Source organism: Schistocerca gregaria, chromosome 2, assembly GCF_023897955.1.
Source record: "Schistocerca gregaria isolate iqSchGreg1 chromosome 2, iqSchGreg1.2, whole genome shotgun sequence".
Lineage (NCBI taxonomy): Eukaryota > Metazoa > Arthropoda > Insecta > Orthoptera > Acrididae > Schistocerca > Schistocerca gregaria.
The window spans coordinates 122,401,433-122,414,348 of record NC_064921.1 but is presented as its reverse complement, the minus strand read 5'-3'; the positions used below and the strand labels follow the sequence as shown (position 1 = coordinate 122,414,348).

Here is a 12,916-nt window from a genome sequence, read left to right as displayed (position 1 = left end):
TATATACACTCCTGGAAATGGAAAAAAGAACACATTGACACCGGTGTGTCAGACCCACCATACTTGCTCCGGACACTGCCAGAGGGCTGTACAAGCAATGATCACACGCACGGCACAGCGGACACACCAGGAACCGCGGTGTTGGCCGTCGAATGGCGCTAGCTGCGCAGCATTTGTGCACCGCCGCCGTCAGTGTCAGCCAGTTTGCCGTGGCATACGGAGCTCCATCGCAGTCTTTAACACTGGTAGCATGCCGCGACAGCGTGGACGTGAACCGTATGTGCAGTTGACGGACTTTGAGCGAGGGCGTATAGTGGGCATGCGGGAGGCCGGGTGCACGTACCGCCGAATTGCTCAACACGTGGGGCGTGAGGTCTCCACAGTACATCGATGTTGTCGCCAGTGGTCGGCGGAAGGTGCACGTGCCCTTCGACCTGGGACCGGACCGCAGCGACGCACGGATGCACGTCAAGACCGTAGGATCCTACGCAGTGCCGTAGGGGACCGCACCGCCACTTCCCAGCAAATTAGGGACACTGTTGCTCCTGGGGTATCGGCGAGTACCATTCGCAACCGTCTCCATGAAGCTGGGCTACGGTCCCGCACACCGTTAGGCCGTCTTCCGCTCATGCCCCAACATCGTGCAGCCCGCCTCCAGTGGTGTCGCGACAGGCATGAATGGAGGGACGAATGGAGACGTGTCGTCTTCAGCGATGAGAGTCGCTTCTGCCTTGGTGCCAATGATGGTCGTATGCGTGTTTGGCGCCGTGCAGGTGAGCGCCACAATCAGGACTGCATACGACCGAGGCACACAGGGCCAACACCCGGCATCATGGTGTGGGGAGCGATCTCCTACACTGGCCGTACACCTCTGGTGATCGTCGAGGGGACACTGAATAGTGCACGGTACATCAAAACCGTCATCGAACCCATCGTTCTACCATTCCTAGACCGGCAAGGGAACTTGCTGTTCCAAGAGGACAATGCACGTCCGCATGTATCCCGTGCCACCCAACGTGCTCTAGAAGGTGTAATTCAACTACCCTGGCCAGCAAGATCTCCGGATCTGTCCCCCACTGAGCATGTTTGGGACTGGATGAAGCGTCGTCTCACGCGGTCTGCACGTCCAGCACGAACGCTGGTCCAACTGAGGCGCCAGGTGGAAATGGCATGGCAAGCCGTTCCACAGGACTACATCCAGCATCTCTACGATCGTCTCAATGGGAGAATAGCAGCCTGCATTGCTGCAAAAGGTGGATATACACTGTACTAGTGCCGACATTGTGCATGCTCTGTTGCCTGTGTCTATGTGCCTGTGGTTCTGTCAGTGTGATCATGTGATGTATCTGACCCCAGAATGTGTCAATAAAGTTTCCCCATCCTGGGACAATGAATTCACGGTGTTCTTATTTCAATTTCCAGGAGTCTAGTTGAAACATCTAGATCATTCCCTCTAAAATCTCAGTGCCCAAACGAATCCAGTTTCTCTTCGCCATTTATACTGGCTGAATTGGATGAGGCCTTGAAACAAACTAAACATGGTAAAGCGCCTGGTCTGGGTAACATACATCCGTAATTTCTGATAAACATGGGTAATGGCGAAGAAAAGATGGCTGATCCTCTTCTTCTCCAACATCCTAGATAATGAATCACTGCCCAACGAGCTAAAGAGAACAAAAATAGTGACAATTTTGAAAACAGGTGAACCAGCTTACCACCCACAAAGCCTCAGACCAATTTCCCTTTTGAGCTGTACTTATAAACTCTTGGAGAAGCTCATCTATAACAGAATTAGTGGCTTCATTCTGGAACATATTCCAGCTGAGCAAGCGGGTTTTAGGCCACAGAGAAGTTGCTGCGACCAGGTGCTAGCCCTAATAACATTCATAGAGGCTGGTTTCCAATAAAACTTGAAGACAACTGTCGCGTTCGGAGACCTAACTGCGGCATGTGACACAATCTGGAGAGAAGGCATGGTGTACAAATTACTAAAAACAACCAAATGCCGAAAAACTGCTACTTTCATCAACACCATGATAAACAATAGATATTTTCGTGTTTACTTGGGAGAAAACGTGAGCAAGGAGAGGAAATTAAGTAATGGTCTACTACATGGCTCCGTCTTAGCCCCGCTGTTATTCAACCTCTACGTATATCTCCTATCTCCCTAACACCAGGTCAACAAAATTCTGTTATGCGGACGATATCGCTCTTGCTTGTAAAACCAAGGATCTAGGACGAGCGGAGACATTTCTCACAGAAGATATAGCCATTATGAGCGCCTGTTTTAGCAAGTGGTGACTTAAACCCAGTAGAAGTAAAACTGAAGATTATACATTCCATCTGACAAACAAACAAGCTAATGCGAAGCTCATAGTGAAACTTAATGGAAACACTCTTTGCCACAACAAGTACCCCAATACTTCGACCATCATTAGTTATTTTGCTCCCCAAATAGCTAAACTCCTTTACTACTTTAAGTGTCTCATTTCCTAATCTTATTCCCTTGGCATCACCCGACTTAATTCGACTACATTCCATTATCCTCGTTTTGTTATTGTCGATGTTCATCTTATATCCTCCTTTCAAGACATTGTCCATTCTGTTCAACTGCTCTTCCAAGTCCTTTGCTGTCTCTGACAGAATCACAATGTCATCGGCGAACCTCAAAGTTTTTATTTCTTCCCCATGGATTTTAATAACTACTCTGAACTTTTCTTTTGTTTCCTTTACTGCTTGCTCAATATACAGATTGAATAGCATGAGGGAGAGGCTACAACCCTGTCTCACTCCCTTCCCAACCGCTGCTTCCCTTTCATGTCCCTCGACTCTTATAACTACCATCTGGTTTCTGTACAAATTGTAAATAGCCTTTCGCTACCTGTATTTTACCCCTGCCACCTTTAGAATTTGAAAGAGAGTATTCCAGTCAACATTGTCAAAAGCTTTCTCTAAGTCCACAGATGCTAGAAATGTAGGTTTGCCTTTCCTTAATCTTTCTTCTAAGATAAGTCATAGGGTCGGTATTGCCTCAAGTGTTCCAACATTGAAATAATGTAAGAGGAAGGAAATAATGGTAAAGTAATAAATAAAAAACTTAACGATTCTTTCGTAGTAAACAGTAAAAATAGAATTTAGCTGATCTTTTGCCTGTGTTCCTGACTTGATCTGCTGTTAACCCTTGAAAATGGGCAAATTAGTTTTTCAAGCTCAGTTTCCACCCTTCAGCACTGACTGTTCTTAATGCCCAGATTATGGTATGATCCACATCAACATGATTTTGGAGCAGTGTTTCAAAATATTAAAATCTATAACTTCTCGAGAAAAGCAGCGAATGGTGGATGGAGTAAATTTTCTTTTTCTTGCCTAATGAATTTAATATTTTTATTCTATGTATCTTGAAAATGAGAGACTCAAATCTTTTCAAATATGTTTGATTTCTAAGTTTACTACAGGAAATAATAGCAATAAAAAACCGAAAATCGGTTATTTCAGAAACCGGATATTTTGAGCGGTTTAAATAGTCAGGTTAAATTATCGTAAAAAATCGATGTAAGTGAAAACTAGTTGATTTAACGATAATGACCATCCCTGGCACAGGGTCCACCGAGCCCTTGAAAGCCAAATAAAAACCTGCTCGAATGAAGAAGCAAAGGCATCATCAAGATCCATCATGGCAATAACGAGAGGCTCACACGGTCCACGGTCATAGATCACCCCTCGTACTGTCTTGTAGCCAGCAGTCGACCAGTCCGAACAAGCCAACAAGGCCCAAAACTCCGCTAGCAGCGTTTACGTATTACTTTTGTAGGACTCACTAAATGCTACGTACATGGAAAAAATAATCTGTTACATGTTGGACAGCAAAGGTGAGCGGATGAAATGGTGCAGTTTTCACAGAAAAGCATTAACAAGGATAGGTCCCCAACCGTGGGATCGACTTTTTGAAACCGCTTGTACAGCGATATAGGTTAAGGTCCCAGGTATCGCAAACTGGTAGGGCCCTCATTTGCTGAGTAATCGACGAAAAAGAATTTGGAAATTTCACTTGATGCTTTATGGTTTTAAAAGTAGCACAGTGTAATGGTTAAGGTCGTGCCCTTTCATGCAGAAGGTTATCAGTTTGAATCTCAACAGCTGCATAATTTGTTTTTATTTTTAAATCTTGAACGAAGTAACTTTGATCATTATTTTTATTCATTTAATTGGTTTACGCTCAATTTTTTTAATTTTTTTCCTTTGTCACTTCATTTTCATCAACATATTAATATCTTAAATTGCTCTTATTTCTTCTTCCTGTCATTCTTTTCCACTTGGAATCACTGTGCATATGAATTTTATTATTTTTATTTAACTGTTATAGTAAAACAATAAACTGGTAGCCAAGATCGCACGAATTCTTTTTATTCCATGATTACCGGTTTCGGCGAAACTAAAGTCGCCATCATCGGATCTTAGGACACACACAGGTGTCCTAAAAATGATGGCGACATTAGTTTCGCCGAAACTGGTAATCATGTAATAAAGAGAATTCCTGCGATCTTGGCTACCAGTTTATTGTTTTACAAGCATCTAGATCGCTCCCACTTGAGCACAATGTGCTTACTACAAAACTCTCATAGTGCTTAAAACTTTGAAACTGTTTTTCTGTCGGATAAAAAAAGGAATTATATTGTCAAGAACGTATTTTTCGTTGCAAGATGTACATCTTTTGGGATGGCAATCGTCATACGAACATTTAAAACATAAATTCTTATCGCACTATGGGCAAAATAACGCCGATGATGGGTTAAACGAAAACAGCAATTATAAGCAAAACAAAATTCAAACAAAACTAGAAATAGGAATAATGAATGCAATAACGTGAGCGAAAATGTAAGATGACAGGTTGGCAATTGGAAATCAAAGTTAATACATAACAATGCTCAGAATCACATTAACAAGGATTACAAGTGGAAAAAGACGGTTAGGGAGGTAAATGAGAGCAAGTGATGAATTTCTTACGATGACTAATATAATGTAACAAAGGAATAGAAAAAAATTATTTTTAAGCCAACTAACCGAATAAAACTAATGATAAAGGTCATTTAAATAAAGATTTAATAGTATAAAAGTTTGAAAATACCTGACAAAATTTGAAGCCACGACCTTTTGCCCGTGAGACCAGACATTCACAAATACGCTATGCAACCAGTCTGTAAATTGTTACTATTTTTAAACCAACAGATCGTCAAACGAAATTCCGAAACTTGTTTCCTTAATTATTCGCAAACGAGGGCCCATCAGGGTGAATGGCTGCAGGGTGCGAATCATTGGACCTTAACTTACACCACCTTATAGGTTGTTTCAAAAAGTCGATCCCACCGCTGGGAACCTCTCCTTGTAAGAAGGAGAATTGGTAGAAGTGCTTCTGAAGGTAGTACAGCCATGGAAAAAAGTATTTACAGACCGTTGTTTATGTAGATTAATTTTAGTTATTAGAACTAAAGATCCAATCAGAGACGTTATTTGGTAAACTAAAAAGATTGGGTGTTATTTCTAATCTATCGTATAGTTTCGGCAAAAACAAAAAATCTCCTACTGTCTTTGAAGTAACAAACTCGCTGGGATCAAATACTTGAAAGTCAATTAATGCACTGAACTTAATTAAGTACGATGATTTAATGCTGTAATAAAAATTCTAGAAGTTATTCACTTTAACTATCAGTATCTGTAGAAAGTGAAGCGGCTAAACTCGTTGCACATATACTTAAGTGATCTGCATCGATAAGATGATCTGCTGCCGTTCCTGTAGAAAATGAAAGTCCAAGTCCGGGTATAACAACAATGGATCAGAGTGAGCAGTCTGCTCTCATTAATTTGTGCCACACGTTTTTGAATTTCAAAGTAATTTATTTCCATCTTGAAGTCATGAAGTTCCTAAGCCACGTGAGCATTTGGAGATGGTTATTACTGTAGTAATCTGATACGGTCTACATCATAGCGATACACTCACACTGAGGATCTATGGAACACTAAAATAAATACATAACGAGCAAGAAATAGTACAGGCACAGTGGCCATCTCGAAAGCTCGTGCAAAACTAGCATATATATAGTGGAGGTCCCGCATGGAATTATAAGCATTTAGCTACAATGTTAGTGATCGTTAAAACCAAAAAAATAATGTAATACAAGGAAATCTTTCATATATCCGAACAGAAAATAACAGAGTATGAATCTTAAAATAAAATATCGTTAGGTAGTAAACGTAACACGTTTCAGAAAAAACTCATTCACAGCGAAATTAGTCAGATATTGAAATATAACAATACATATTGCATTTTAGTCGGTTACATGAGAAATATCAAATATAACTTCTTCCTTGTGTGTTTCCTAGCTTCAGTAAAAATTTACTTCATTTGAGTAATAGGGCCTAAGTCTTAAATATTTGCAATTAACCTTCCTGTTAGTAACAGTAATTAAATTTCAAACATTCACCAAAATACTTTCCAATTACGTAGTACGTCTCAATTTTAATTTAATTCGGTTCTTTAGTTACAAATTATATCGGATTTAAAGTCTGTGTTTCAGACAATGATCGAGCCATATTTTGGTGATTTTAAGTAGATAGCTTGGTTTCAAACATTTCTACCAATTACCAAGTCTACTTGAGGCATAGTGAATGCTTTGCACAGATTTATTTCATCATAACAATTCCCAAATTGGAGCATTACCTGTGTTACCCATATTTGGCTGTGCTTAGGATTACTGTTGACATGTCATGACTTCTCAATGAATCAAATGTCAGCGAGAATCTGGTGAGCGGTAATAAGTTTTAAAGAAGCAGAAAAGGTCCTACCTATTACTTTTCACCGTACATAATAAACGGGTTAGCTAAATTGGCCTTCTGCGGAAAGTAAACAAAATTTCTGTACTAGCTGACTTGACACAGTGGAGAAAAACGTATTCAAATGTACAAAGAAACTTATGATGCACATAAACATAATGACAACGTTAACACTTTGTTGGCTTTCTTCTTCTATGTGTGACTTCCGTTGACCTCTTTGGATTGGAATGAACTCGTTTTCAAGTCGTCTCTGAGTTGATATTTTGCCATTGTTGTTGAAGACATTGTTTCGGAGCAGCCTTACTTCGTATTTCATGTTTTCTGCTCATTCTTTCAAGTGTTCCCTGAAGATGTTTGATTATTTTAAGTTCTGCACTGTGTGTTGGAAACGTGAGATCATGGGGAGTATAGTACAAGAATTACAGATGAACAATTTCCGCTGTACGCCAGGATCAGTGTCTTGTTGAAAGCAATGATCTGTGCCTAAACCAAAGCTATCGACATCTTTTTGCATATTTATCTTTAGAATATTTAAATGCTGAAATCTATCCATGTTGCCTACAACAACAAAAAGTTTCTCAGCACCAGATGCGAAATTATTCCTCATGAAAAACAGGGTGTGAATGCTTTTTTCCAGGAGGTGTAACGGAGATGCGAAAAACGATGCAATGTTGAATTAAGTTAATGACGAATCATTAACCTTCATTTAAATACTGCCATTTACCAAACCTATAACTTCCTCGTGTTGCTTTCTATTAAGGCTAAAGTAGGCGTCTTGCTCGCGCAGCTAAGACGCTTTCTTCATTTGATAGGCAGTTACCATAGGCTGCGCTCACAGTGTCACCGATATCAATTGTCAGACGCCGTCGCCAGAGGTCGCCCGATGTCATTGGCCACGCACGGTCCGTTTGATCTCATTGTTAACACCTGCCTACTATTCTGCAGGTCCCCTGTGAGCACTGCAGAAATGCTGCAGTGTGACGTGGCGTGGACTCGACTAATGTCTGAAGTAGTGCTGGAGGGAATTGACATAAAGAATCCTGCAGGGCAGTCCATAAATCCATAAAAGTACAAGGGGGTGGAGATATCTCCTGAACAGCACGTTGCAAAGAATCCCAGATATGCTCAATAATGTTCATGTCTGGGGAGTTTGGTCGCCAGCGGAAGTGTTTAAATTCAGAAGATCATTCCTGGAGCCACTCTGTAGCAATTGTGGACATGTGGGGTGTCACATTGTCCTGCTGGAACTATGTCGGAATGCACAATGGACATGAACGGATTCAGGTGATCAGACAGGATGGTTATGTACAAGTAACCACTGAGAGCCCTATCTAGACGTATCAAGGGTCCCATATCACTCCAGCTGCACAAGTGCCAAACCATTACAGAGCCTCCACTGCCTTGAACAGTCCCCTACTGACATGCAGGGGCCATGGATTCATGAAGTTGTCTCCATACCCGTAGATGTCCATCCACCCGATACAATTTGAAACAAGACGTCCATCCAGGCAACATGTTTCCATTCATCAACAGTCTAATGCGCGTTGACGGGCTCTACTGAGGAGTAAAGCTTTGTGTCATGCACTCATCAAGGGTACATGAGTGGGCCTTCAGCTCTGGAAGCCTGCATCAATAATGTTTCGTTGAATGGTTCACATGCTGACACTTATTGATGGCCCAGCATTGAAATCTGCAGCAATTTGCTGAAGGGTTGCACTACTGACACATTGAACGATTCTCTTCAGTCGCCCTTGGCTCCAGTCTGGCAGGATCTTTTTCCAGCCACAGCGATGTCGGAGATTTGATGTTTTGCAGATTCCTGATATTCATGGTACAGTTGTGAAATGATCGTACAGGAAAATCCCTCTTCATTGCTACCTGGGATATGTTATGTCCTGTTGCTCATGCGCTAGCTATAACAGCACGTTCAAACTCACATAAATCTTGATAATCTGCCATTCTAGCAGCACTAACTGATCTAACAACTGCGCCAGACACTTGTTGTCTTATAGAAGCGTTGCTGATTGCTGCACTGTATTGTGCCTGTTTACATATCTCTGTATTTGAATATGCATGCCTATACCTTTTTCTTTGATGCTTCAGTGTATGTTTAAAAGCGTACCTTTTGCCTTTTAATTCCACTGTCTAGCTGACTGTTGTAAACTTTACCTTCATTTCCTTTTGATACAAAACCATGTCATTGCTTCATGAGAATAGTTTCCTCCAAAACCCCACACAGAAAAACACTCTTAATATAAAGATTTACAGCTAAACCAATGAAGAGCTCTAAGAGTACTACTTCTCATAACAGGTGAAAAGATTTCACAATAGTCTATACAAAACTTTAGTGTAGATCCCTTAGCAACAAGTCTAGCATGGTAAGAGTGTGGTACTATCTGCATTCCTTTTCAGCTTAAATACCCACTTGTTACCTACAGTACTTTTACTCTTTGGTGGGTCCAAAAGTTCCCAAACACCATTGTTCTGGAAATCCTCTTTCATACCCTTTATCCCATCTTCTGTGTCACTCCTCAACATGATATCCTCCAAGTTCACAGGATCTTCTCCCAAATTGGAAAAATCACTTATCAAATAGGTGACATAATCTGGTTACTCCTTGGGTTTGGGTACATGGGCTGACTTTCTGACTGGCTAGTCCTCTTCTGAAGCATCAGGTTCCTTTGGTTTCATCTCAGGCTCTTCTTTGTCTATCACTGACATAACATGCGGGATGCAGTGTGGGTTCCAATCTGTGTCGACTCTGTCACTGCCAATACTATTGACTTTCATTACTTCCTCTACCTCTCCCTGTTCAGCATAGGCTACTGCTTATTTTGCTAGAACATACAGTAATCTTCGTTATTTACAGCTGGCGTCCTGCTGATGTCATTCATAAACTCATCCTCCAGAAATATAACACTCCTGCGTTTCACAGCTTCTTGGGTTTCTGTGGATCAGTTAGTCTGTAATCTTTGGTCATTTAATCATAACCTACAAAAACTAGTTCATTAGCTTTTGCATATTACTTTCTTCTATTTTGATTTGGTATACAGAGAGGGGCTTGACAACCAACCATCTTTTGAATGGTTCAAACAAGATCTTTGCAACAACTCTATTTTCTCCAAACTTTTAAACCCACAGAAAAATTCAAATGTTTGATCTTTACTCTCATGACAATAACAAAATGTCCTTCTGTAGCAATCATCCACTAGTACACAAATGAACTGAGCCATACCATGTGACCTTTGCATCTTGGGACCACATAAATTCCAATGCACAAGGCCAAGCAACTCGTTGCACTTTGTCCTCCAGTTTTAGGAAATGACATTCTGGCCCTAGCTGCTGGAGAGGGTGGTCATGTGTGCATGAGGCGTGCTTACTTGTTTGTATGAATGATGTGTGTTTCTCTTTTTCTGATGAAGGGTGTGGCCAAAAGCTTTGTGTCAGTGACTTGTTATTGTGACTGACTGCAAAGTAATGTGTCCTCTTTAAGGTAAGTAGCAATCTATTTTTACCTACATTGTTGATATCCCTACCTGGAGTTTACATTGTCATAATGGGAATTTTGATGTGTTATGAAGCACACCCAATTTGCACTTGCCAACAGGTTCAGATTCACAACACTCTAACTTATGCCACCACTTGTAAATATAACTTGTGACCACTGTTAATTAAACACGACTTGTAAATATAACTTGTGTCCACTCTTAACTGACCAAGTCAACGGTGCCAAAAGTCTTCCATATTACTAATTTTTTTTTTTAATAGTGAGAGCATACTCATCTTACAACACAGGTTCAACAGCTTTTAGTTTATAAATACCATTTGACTCTGACCCAGAATGAAGTAGCTCATCCTTTTGAGCATCTTACATCCACCCTTGTCAAGAACAATAATGGTGTCTTTCTCAGCCAAGGCAGAAACTGATAAAAAATTTGTGGCTAAGCCAGGGACAAGAATAACATTCCTGATGGAAGAGATATCTGGTGAACTGAGCCATTCCTTCCTTGAAATCGTGTATGATGATGCTTCAGAATCAGTGATCCACTCATTCTGGTTGAAATCCAACACACCAAGTGCACAAAAAAATGATTTTTCTTTTCCCTTGGAATCCTTTTTTGACAATACTTGGTTCTGGGGACAGTTGGACTTCAAGTGACCATACTTCCAACAATTGAAACATTTTCTTGTCTTCTTTTCTTTCTTTATTTTGGAGAAACTGTGGAGTGATTCCTTACAAAGCTTTGTGAATAAGGCACTATCACTGTCATCTTTATCCAACTTGAGGTATTCTTCCACTCTTCCATTATTTAGCAGCTTTGCTTTTATGTTTTCTGACATGAAATTTTTGTCTCTTGCACTGGACTCTGTACCCATCGAGTAAGCCAGACAAACGTTTGGTAATTATTTAAGCATAATGAGTGCAATTAGCCACCCATCATCAACTTGTTTGCCCATGATCTGCAGCTTGTTGGCTACATCTGGAAAATGAGTAATGTAACTCGGAACATTTCCTTCAAATCTGGTTAAAATAGTATCCAACAGAGCATCCTAGAGATTCGTCCACCTATTTTAGTCTTACTAGCAAGCAAGTTTTACAAGGTATCCCAAGCTTCCTTTACCTTTGTTGTGTTTATCACATGTGCGTACAGAGATTTATCCTGTAGGGACGTAGAACCACTGGCTCTACCCCCCAATAATATCGCTGCCGTACCACAGCAAGAACAATTGTATCTTTGCCAGATTTGTTGTCTGTAGCTCGATGCTACAAGCAATGGGTATACAGTGCAAGAATAAAAGTATTCATGGTAAGTCAAGGGAGTGTGAGTCATTATTTATTGTCATAATTACCACACTCGTTCTCCAGTACCTGCAATTCACATGCTAAAGAATAAGTCTCCAAGCATCTTCATTATTTTCTCCATTTATAGCAGTACTTGCACATGTGGCTTAATCACATAATTTTTTGTGCATTAGAATGACTTTCATTCCAGACTTCCACATGTTGTAACCATCTTCGTTTCTCAGTTTGTCCACCATCAGAGTAGTAGTTTCGATCAAACTTAACATTTGGAGACCTTTTTGGAAACCTGAATTCACAGGTTCTACAAGACATAATTGATTTCTTTCAAAAACCAGGAGTTCAGATCTTGAAGACAAATTGAAAGAATTATCACTCACAATATGGTCACATAACATAAAGTGCTTGTTCAGTTATTTATTTCTCTAACCACACAACACCCATAGTTCACTGCACTGATTTTCCATTCTGGGCCCATAACCTGTTAGTAGAGTGAGGTTTGTGGTCATAAAGATAAATAACAATTACATTGTTTATAATACTTTTATGCATAGAGAATGTGTTACATGGTGCTCACACAAAACAGGAACTGCAACTGAAAAATAGTCCACATCTCATTGACAGAAAAATAAACAAGGAGTCAGATTACCAACATAACAACACAAGTGACTAAATTTAATGTAGTATGGCATGCATACGGTGCTTGGCTGAAATCAGAAACAATCACAGGATGTCCCTCCATTCAGCTGAAATCGGGAATCATTCATGTGACATCCCTTTGTTCATTGTGTGGTGTGATCTTTGTCTTGGCCACCAAATTTGAGAAAGTATTATTAAGAACTGGACCACAACTAAATTTTAGTGACAAGCAAGACAATAAATATGATTGCAGCTTGTTTTCATTCACAGTAATTTAAGCTGTGTTTTTAGGCTCCTGTCTATCCACACTGTCAGAAATCATGACATATTCAGTAACAAACAGCCAAATATTTGTCACTGTATTACAACTTGCATAGATTTTTACCCATGTTGAAAGCATTATGTATGATGTACTCATAGATTTCTGGCTAACCACTCCCTCAGATACATTTTCAGAAAAAAAAGATCAAATATTTGTGACATGAAGGAACGTAAATGTCATTGCTGGTTGTTCCACTTACAGCAATTTTATTTTTTAATCATATTGAAGTCACAAAATGGAAGAAACTCATCACTGAGAAAGCATGCTCTTATGTGTAAATAACATCCAATATTGCAAAACATTATAAACAAAGCAACAGTTTTGAC

General features: G+C 40.2%; 2 protein-coding genes across 2 annotated transcripts in view; one reads left to right on the top strand and one right to left on the bottom strand.

Moving 5' to 3' along the window:
* LOC126336485 (dynein axonemal heavy chain 7) overlaps positions 1 to 12,916 on the top strand; it is a 978,012-nt gene that overhangs the window by 11,184 nt on the left and 953,912 nt on the right. The gene's annotated exons all lie outside the window — the stretch shown is intronic.
* Positions 10,636 to 11,205, bottom strand: LOC126335670 (uncharacterized). Its single transcript, XM_049999126.1, has one exon. It carries the CDS (start codon positions 11,203 to 11,205, stop codon positions 10,636 to 10,638), a length of 570 nt encoding a protein of 189 aa, XP_049855083.1.